This window comes from Lolium perenne, chromosome 5 (assembly GCF_019359855.2).
Source record: "Lolium perenne isolate Kyuss_39 chromosome 5, Kyuss_2.0, whole genome shotgun sequence".
NCBI lineage: Eukaryota > Viridiplantae > Streptophyta > Magnoliopsida > Poales > Poaceae > Lolium > Lolium perenne.
This window is the reverse complement of record NC_067248.2, coordinates 202280448-202290203: the sequence shown is the minus strand read 5'-3', so window position 1 is coordinate 202290203 and position 9756 is coordinate 202280448. Positions and strand designations below refer to the sequence as shown.

Here is a 9756-nt window from a genome sequence, read left to right as displayed (position 1 = left end):
AGTTCACATTCCTTTAGAGAATGCTCAACTGTTGGTGACAAAACAATCTGAGAACTATAAGCAACATGAAGCAAAAAAAAAAAATGGTTACCTTACCTCACCTTTTGCAGAACACTTCTCTATCAGTAAGTGTTCCCGATAGCAGAAAACAAATCATTCATATAATTCAACACACCCAAAATTCTTCTATTTATCTGTTGCGGTGATTGTCTAACCCCAAATTGCATTTTTTTTTTATAGGAAGGCCTATTAGTCCCCACTACCTGGTTATGTAAAATGCAAGGGAAGGCTGTAACCATTCGTATATAGTACTCCAATGTTCCAAAATACTACTCATACAGAACTTGACTGCAAATCACTTAGCTAAAATACCCAAGCTCCTAATATTTCGATATGGCTAAGTGATGTGCAATCATTGACTGCTGAAATTTACAAATTATTCTGGACATTTGGAAGCAGGAGGGAGGTCCAGAAATAATGCTGAACTAGAGATTTCTGAGCAGTAGGAAGGCATAACGCCTTGTTTGATTTCTTTGCCAGACTTGAAAACATTTTGCCAGGAGCTTGCTAGCAGAAAGGAGAAAGCTAGCCGAATAGCAACGAAGAAATCATTCAACCTAGTTTCAGTTTCATGTTGGTCTAAAAGAGAAGAACCTCGGGCTGAACAATGGCAGGCAGCCGCAAGTGAAAGGGCGAGCAAGAGCCAAAATGTGTGGACAGACACCAGCGGAAACGTAATTCAGAAATCGAAACCTTAAATTGGAGGCGTGGTTATAGTAACTGAACAGAGCCAATCTCGGTACCATTTCTTCATAGCAAGAATTACATTGACCCACACAACTCCCTCCCACAAGCACAGCGATTCTCAGATCCACGAATTACACAAGCCTAACATCTCCTAACCGCCGAAGCCGTAGAGGGTGCGGCCCTGGCGCTTGAGCGCGTAGACGACGTCCATGGCGGTGACGGTCTTGCGGCGCGCGTGCTCGGTGTAGGTGACGGCGTCGCGGATGACGTTCTCGAGGAAGATCTTGAGCACGCCGCGGGTCTCCTCGTAGATGAGCCCGGAGATGCGCTTCACGCCGCCGCGCCGCGCCAGGCGCCGGATGGCCGGCTTGGTGATGCCCTGGATGTTGTCCCGCAGCACCTTGCGGTGGCGCTTGGCGCCGCCCTTGCCCAGCCCCTTGCCGCCCTTGCCTCTGCCGGACATCTCCGCCGGGTTGCTCTGCTCCGTCGAAGTGGAAGAAAGGATTTGGGGATTTTCTTTCGCTGGATGGGATTTTGGTGTGCTGGAGGTTGGTGGAGGGCGTATTTATAGCGTTGGCTAGCTCGGAGGGAGGGCGTGGGAGGCGTTGGATTTGGAGCGATCCGCGTGTGGGGTGCGAGAGATGTTGTGGTCCGTTGGATGTGGAAAGGTTTGCTGCTATTGGTGGACTGGTGGTAGCGCGGATCGGCGGAGTTAGGATTTGGGGACGGAATGCGCGGGAATGGGAAATTTGTTTGCGCGGTTTCCTGTGGGAGATGGAACTTTTGTGTTTGGGCTGTGAACAGAGCCGGAAAGTGCTCTGAACAAATTCTATAGCGTCCCGAAGAACTCTGCTCCTGGGCCGGGCTTATTACGGTATTTTTTCCTTTTTATTTGCACAAACTATTTGATGTATAAATATGTATTTTTGATGAATATATGTATATTTACGGTTTACATATACGATTGTTTAATTCAACTAAATAAAAATTATTATTCTACGTATAAATACTCCCCGGATAAAATTGACGTGAGCTAGGCGGAGGGAAACAACGACATACGCACAAACTTTGCGTCAATTAAACAGGACCAGAGGGAGTATATATTTAGAAATAAATTTCTCCCTCCAGCATTAATTAATTGTCACATTCCCAATGAATCTCAACATTTCTTGGCCTATGTTTCGTCTAAATATGTCAGAACTATTTAAAACAGGACGGGGTACTAACATTTCCTTCTGTACACGTGAACATTTAGGAAAAGATAAAAATATGTGACCTATTTTTGATGTAATGATTTTTAAACATAAAAATAAGCAAAAATAAAATAAAATATGTATACTCCCTCCACTCCATAATTCATGTCGCTGATTCAGATTTAGCTATTCAAAAAATATATCTAGATACATCCAAATTTGTGACAAGAATTATGGAATAGGGAGAGTATGAATTAACATGATATGGTGCTAATGTGTGGCACCAAATGTGGCCCATGGATGCCAAAGCTTGAGGAGTCAATACGATCCTCCACCATCACCTTTGGTTCAAAGACATCAACTCCCTTCCTCTATCAGCTAGCAAGCATCTTAAACTTTGGTGTATTTCAAAGTACTCTTTTCGTTTGGGTCAGTTTATAGGCATCGAACACCCCTCTTCTATCTTCTACCCCTAATTCTACCTACCCACTCCTCACGATATAACTTGCGGGTCTCTAGGGCAATGTCCATAGCTGATGGACTTGGGTTTAAGGAAAGAAGGTGCGCTGCCGAGTTCGTCGTCAGCTGACAAGCAAAAGGGAGGCATAATTTACCCTGGTTCAGGTCCCTACAGGGTAAAACTCTACTTCACGCTTATTTGTTCTTGATTTATGATGATGATGATTACAAGGTTTCCTTGATGGCTATCATGTTATCTCTCTAGCTAGATTTGATCTCTATGGATTATATCATCATCGTCCTCCCCGACGACCATTCTCAGATTGACGATGAACTATAGGGTCCCCTAATATGAACTTGTCCTTGGTCTATACGCCACGTACATGGGCCTTCAAGCTTTGTAAGTGCCAAACGATCATAAGCTTCTTGGTCCTTAGCAGCCTATCAGGTGGACCTCCTGGTATACCGCACCAGGTATGATAATGTAGGACACTCGAAGGGTCATGCCCCCGTCGCCATAGCCTTCTTCATTGTTGGCATTGAATGGCCCAAGTGGTGTATCATTAATGTTAATCATGTTCTCATTCAACAAGTTCACATAAGTAATAGGAACCACGTGCAAATCAAAATTACATCACAAAAAGTGCAATTATAGAAGAACAAATCAATATTCGATTCCTAGCGGACACCTTGTTGGTGCCAGCACTGGCGGCGGGCAGGGCAGGCACCACGGCCTTAGAGGTGTCAGACGAGGCAAGCCGCTTTTGAGTACCACCTTCTTCTTTAGGTCGGAATCCACTAGCTTTGGTCCTCCTCGAGGACGCGGCGCCACCTTCAGTTCTTATGGTCGTGGCCCCTAGTACGCGGGTGGCGGGTTTGCCCCCCGGGACGACGTGGATGCTATAGCGCTTGCACTGGCGGCGGTGGGAGCTGCGAAAGATGCGGTAGCGATGGGTGGGGTCAATTTAGGCCACGCAACCTGCCCAACAATGAGCGCGTACTCGACGGAGTCCATGGCGGCGAAGCGTCGAGGCCAAGCGTCGCATGGGGAGGAAGATCGGCGGCGGTATCTTAAGAGGTGTGCTGGAGTTGCTCTAGGCCCGTGTGGTCCTATGACTCGTACCATCTAATTTCATCGTTTACTGGAGACAAATAGCTTCGCAGAAACTAGGAACAAAATCATTCGCATATTTCACAAACACGGAATAAGAAATGAAAAGAAAAAGATTACAACAAGTCTGTCCATACACGAGAGCATTCGTGCTGTCGCGCAGGCAGAAGATTCTTGCTCCTTCCCCACGCGGCCACGTCTATAATCCAGAACAGGAATAACCCACGTCATGTCGTCATGGAACAGTCTGTATTCAAGGTAGCACAATGGCATTTGCGGCCCTAGATGGATACAGGAGCAGATAAAATAAGCACATCACGCGTACAAGCACGCGCAGCCGGGGGCACCTCACACAAACTGATTGCCGCCAAAGCCAGCGACTCGTCCCAGAAGCAAATAGGTACGGCCAAGTCGATCTCCAAGGCCCCTACTGATTTGACATCTGAACAACACCACATGAGGAGACTAGGACGTCCGCACGAGTCTCCGTCCGTGCACTGCCGCGCATCCGTGACATGTGCCCGTCCGTCCGTCGCCGAGCTCTGTTGGAGCTGAAGCTGCCTGCGAGGATGGATCATGGATGTGTGCTGGACTTGCTCAGCTCGGTTGGCCCCGTCTCCGTCTCGATCGAACTGACGAGGGCGGTCCCGTCGCTAGACGGCGACCGGCGCGGCGAGTTGGAACTTTCCCGTCTTTGGTTAAGTAAAACTTTGTTCAAGTGCGATGTCGATTAGGCGCTTCCTGCTCAAGTCTGCTTGGGGACTCCGTCCTCTCCAAATTACTTACTCCATATAAGCACAGGCACCGACGCGCGTAGCACGTGGGCACCGCGCGGAAGATGAAAATACAATTCACCTGGACCTGCTGCGTACGCGCTCCGTCGCCGTCGAATTCTTGGAGAAAACATGTACGTGAGAAAATAGCTAGACATTCGGATCACTACAGAAAAACATCAAGATGACGAAGGACAGGATCTGTGCCGACGGCTTTTTGTCGGGACCATCGACACATGGGTCAAAGAGAAAAAGTCAATTTGTGCTGACGGCCACCATCGGGACAAAAAATGGATGTCGGCACAGGCTCAGTCTGACCGTTGATACAGAAAAGTCATCGGTATAGGGGTCTCCACAGTAACGGTGAGGCACCCGAACCAACGACGGTAGACCTATGCCAACGGCCTAGCCATTGGCACATGTTTTTCTCTTTATTTTCCTCTCCAACCTATGCCGAGTACTTGGTTGTTGGCACATGACTTTTTCTGCACGAACCCTCCCCTTCCCCTTCCGCTCTGAAATCACAATTTAAGTTTTTAGAAGATATAAGAAAATATTAAAAACTTCAAAATACAAAATCCATGAAGATGACAATGTATTATGTGTTGTAGTTATTAGGAAAAATAACAAACATGAATTTCGATATATTATGCAAAATGTTTTCATATTTCGATAAAATGATGTTTCTGGTTGCATATGACCTTCGATGAAAATATTTTTATATGAAAAATAAAAATAAAAACTATTTTATTGTTAGATTTATTATAAAAAAACAATAATGTAGTCATGTTTCTTTACTCAAATAATTGTTTGAAATTTAAATAATAAAGAAGTGTGATATCATGACCCAATGGCTAATATGATTAATAGGGTATTATTGTCAACAAAGAATAACTACTCTGCCAAAAGCGCATCCGGAAGGAATGAAAAAGTTAAACATGCTAGGATGGAAGCAGTGTGAGGATATGTGCCCGTGTGGGAAATATGGCAATTGATAAGTAACTTAACCTAATATTAAGCATGCTTAGAGATTGAAGTGTCAAACAATTCAAAAAATTACCCGAATCTAAAAATATGAAGAACTTTTTTTTTTTGAAAAATGATGCACTTTTGTTGACGGCATTCACAGGACAGTCCACGGGCTTGCGACCGTTAGACCTTCGTTAGGCCCACCTGAAAGCTGTGCCGATAGCCAAAATGGTTGTGCTGAGGGAGAACTGTAGGAGCGGGACTTGTGCCGACGGTCAGCACAGCCTATGCCAACGGCTAGAATGGCATGTGCCAAACCGCACCTTGACTAGTTCCCATGGATGCTGCTAGGACGGGAACTCACGGGACGGCGATGACTTGGTGGTACACGAATACACGATCGGTCGACCGACCGGAACCAGTCAGGTGAGCTGTGGTTTTGAGGACGAAGGAAGCAGGCACGACGTCGAGGCCCAGGTTGACGGGCGGGCGAATCTACCTGCGAAACCAGCAGCGTGCTCGCCCGACTGATCGATGCCGTCCACACGGCCGTATACGTGCAGGTGCTCGGCGTGGTCGCGACTCGCGTCCGTGCCGCTGCCGTGAAGGCCACTACGCTAGCTCTGGCTCCCGTCGTGTTGACCAATACGGCAAATTTTAGCATTTTTCCTTTCCAATCAACTTCCGCAAGTGCCTGGAGAGACGTGCGCTCACGCAATACTCCATGGAAAACCAGGGACACGTCTGCATTTGTCTGGCCTGTTACACCTGGTCAAAAGTCGTTCATCGGGTATTACAGTGGTAGTACTACCAAATGACTGCTGAAAGCTCCATGAAGAACTACATAAGCACAGGGCAAGAGAGGCGCTAGAAAACCAAATATAGGGTTTGGTCTCACTCGCCGGCGATGTCTGCGATCAGGCCTGTTTTCAATGACTTTGGGGCATTGTCGTGTTAGTTGGTGTGGTTGCAAGCCTTGCTCTTTTGATATACGGTTCTCATCTTTGACGACAATTGTTGTCCTGATACATTGGTCCTTTAGGGTTTAGCACAGCGACCACTCATGGCGGACCATGTCCAAAAAAAAAGAGTGGGCCAGTTACTAGATATTTTGCTACAAATGGGCTATTTTCTACTAGAGGGTCAAATTTCTGTCTAATAGGAAGTTTTACTATGAGAAGGTTTGCACGTCTGCGATGAGGGAGAGGTGATGACAGCGACGCATCTTCGCTTCACTCTAGTGCTTGTGGTCTTTCGTTATGTGGTCAAATAATATATTTACATTTTTTGTTACTTTTATAAAGCTCTTTCTGCTTGTTGTTGATGTTTATTAGTATATTATATTCGAGTCCGTACGTCATCACAAATGTTTGATGTCAAAGATCAGGACCATCCAGACCGTCTAATCGTTTTAAACAACTTCCGCTTGATATCTAGCCATTCATGCCATTTACCCTCCTTAAAATCTACTAAGCGCAAATCACTTTCTAAAATCAATGCCTAGAGTATTGAAACCGTCGTTTCACATAAGGAAGTAAACAAGGTGTATTAATTGAGAGATCGCCGCAATTAACATCAAACAGTCAACAAATGTACAACGTATGGTACATATTTCACAATAAAAAAGTCAAGATCTAAAAGCCCACCGCACAAACAAAATCAAGGATTAGATATGGCTATCAAAGGGGAAAATTAATATACTTTCCTAACTAATCCTTCTATTTTTAGCACTGGGCCATAGCGTGGAGTAATTACTTCTACTTCTGATTTAGCATAGATAATAGTTTAATAAAAGATAATTAGTTGGATCTCTATCAGAAAGTGCTTTGGCACATGAGCACTGGTGTTCCTGGTTTAGATTAAAGTAATATTTCTAAGATTTCAAAATATCTCGGGAAAAAGGGCCTTAACACGACAACCTCTCGTGGCGAACCGTGTCTAGAAAGAAAGGTGGACCGGTTACTAGATGTTAGGCTATGAATGGACTATTGTCTACTGGTGGGCCAAATTTTTGTCAAATCCTAAGAGTGTAATTGTGACAGAGGGGTTGGCCATGGCCCAGAATCCCCCCCCCCCCCCCCCCCGCGCTACGGTCCGCCAGTGCTCTCGTCTGTCTCATAGAACAAGTTGTACTACGAGAAGGTGTGTCTCCGATGAGGGAGGGGTGGAGACGGCGATGCACCTTGGCCTCACTCTAGTGCTTGTAGTCTTTGTTAGGTGGTCAACGAATCTATTTACATTTTTAAAATTATTTTTAGAGTTCTTTCTGCTTGTTGTTGATGTTTATTAGTAATAGATTTTTCACATAAAAGTTACTCCATGAAAAATATGGAAAGCCCAACTGTTGCAGATCTGCCAAACTGAACCTGAATCTCGACTCAAGCAAAATATAGCTTAGCCTCTGTTTTTTTCAAACCTCAGACTCAGCTACTGAACTGTACAATTTCACCGAGTTGTCACACACGGTTGCTTTTCGAAAGTATCTTGCTGCAGGGTGCAGCGTCTTGCTCAATCATCAGCCAATCAGTTCTAGTGCTCTTTCATCGGATTGACTAGGCGGACTCGGATCCTCCTTATTTCTCGAACCATCTTAAGCTTCGCACCATAACTCGTTGCTCGTCGCACGACGCCACGCTTCCATTCCATTCCATCAACCGAGCCATGACCTCCAAGGCGCCCTCCTCCACCTCCTACCTCCTCCTCGCCCCCGTCGCGGTCCTGCTCCTCGTCTTCCTAGTCTCGTCCGTCAACCGCTCCGGCGGCGTCTCCGATGGCCTCGGCGTCCTCTGCACCCGCCGCGCCGTCGCCGGCAACTACACCGTCGCGCCGGAGGCGGCGGAGGAGGTTCCCAACAAGAAGCCCGAGCTGAGCCTGCTGGTGGGCATCCTGACCATGCCGAAGCTGCGCGAGCGGCGGGACATCGTGCGACTCGCGTACGCGCTGCAGCCGCCGGTGCCCGCGTACGCGCGCGTCGACGTGCGCTTCGTCTTCTGCAGCGTCACCGACCCAGTGGACGCCGCGCTGGTGTCGCTGGAGATCGCGCACCACGGCGACATCATCGTGCTGGACTGCACCGAGAACATGAACAACGGCAAGACGTACGCCTACTTCTCCTCCGTGCCGCGCCTCTTCGCCGACGCGCCCTACGACTACGTGATGAAGACCGACGACGACGCGTACCTGCGCGTGCCGGCGCTGGTGGAGGAGCTCCGGGGCAAGCCGCGCGACGACGTCTACCTCGGCTGGGGGTTCAACATGAGCGGGGACCCGATGCTGTTCATGCACGGCATGGGGTACGTCATGTCCTGGGACCTGGTGAGCTGGGTGGCGACGGCGGAGGAGATCCTGGAGAGGAACGACACCGTCGGGCCCGAGGACCTCATGCTCGGCAAGTGGGTCAACCTCGCCGGCAGAGGGAAGAACAGGTACGACCTCAAGCCGCGGATGTACGACCTCAACTGGGACATGGACAACCTGCGCCCGGACACCGTCCTCGTGCACACGCTCAAGAACAACCGCCGGTGGGCGACGACGTTGGAGTACTTCAACGTCACCGCCGGGATCAAGCCGTCCAACTTGCCGTGATCAATCGCGTCATCACGTGGGCGTGCTGACCACGCCGAAGCGGTATACGAGCAGCGGGGCATTGTGCGCCTGGCTACGCTGAGGTGGACGTGCGCTTCGTGCTGTGCGGCGTGGGCGTCGACCCGGTGGACGCGGCGCAACATGAACGACGCACGAGTACTTCTCCGACGCAGTGGACTTTTGTACGCAGGAAGTGCGCGCGCGGATGTACGATCGCCACTTTGGCCGTGTGGTCCACGCGCTGATGGGTCTACCGGCGCGCGCGCTGATGGCCAATCTGATTTTCTCGCTACTCCGGTCCGGCCGCTCATCGGTATGTACTCGTACATACGTCACGCACGCATGGGGCCCAACCAACAATTAATCAACACGCACGGGACGGAAGGCTGGCTTTTAATTCACGCATGGGCACCATCGGTCCGTGGGGTGGCATTTTCTCTCTAAAATAAAATAAAATCAAATCAATTTCCCCCTAGCGACCGCGCAATTAGCTAGCTCTCTCTCTCTCCAACGTTACGTTGTTAAGACTAGTCACAATGGGGAGTATCATATAGTAGTATCATGCATATGGTACTAGTTTGTGATACTATCTTCACAATGCATAGTATCATCTAGTAGTATCATAGGTTAATTATATTTAATGATTTGTAGAATCTCAATGCAAAAGTGTGTACAAGATTGGTTTGACATTAATTTTTCTAGTTCTACGTGCTATGATACAGTATCTACATATGATACTACTACCATCTCTTTCTTCATTTATTGATGTGACACATCAGCTTTTTGCATGCATGTGATGCATGATACTAGCTATGATACTCCCATTGTGAGTAGTCTAACGCCGGCCGTTTTTCTCTCGATCGATCACGCAATTAGAGCTCAGCCATCTCCTTCCTTTTTTTTTTCTCTCCTCTCTAAT

At 47.8% G+C, this 9756-nt stretch overlaps 2 protein-coding genes across 2 annotated transcripts; one reads left to right on the top strand and one right to left on the bottom strand.

The window, feature by feature from the left end:
* Window positions 1-771: 771 nt before the first annotated feature.
* On the bottom strand, window positions 772-1284 carry LOC127301483 (histone H4). Its single transcript, XM_051331740.1, has one exon. It carries the CDS (start codon window positions 1208-1210, stop codon window positions 899-901), a length of 312 nt encoding a protein of 103 aa, XP_051187700.1. The 5' UTR covers window positions 1211-1284; the 3' UTR covers window positions 772-898.
* Window positions 1285-7839: 6555 nt separating this feature from the next.
* Window positions 7840-9129, top strand: LOC127301480 (beta-1,3-galactosyltransferase pvg3-like). Its single transcript, XM_051331738.2, has one exon. The coding sequence runs from the start codon at window positions 7914-7916 to the stop codon at window positions 8835-8837; it is 924 nt and encodes a 307-aa protein (XP_051187698.1). The 5' UTR covers window positions 7840-7913; the 3' UTR covers window positions 8838-9129.
* Window positions 9130-9756: the final 627 nt, after the last annotated feature.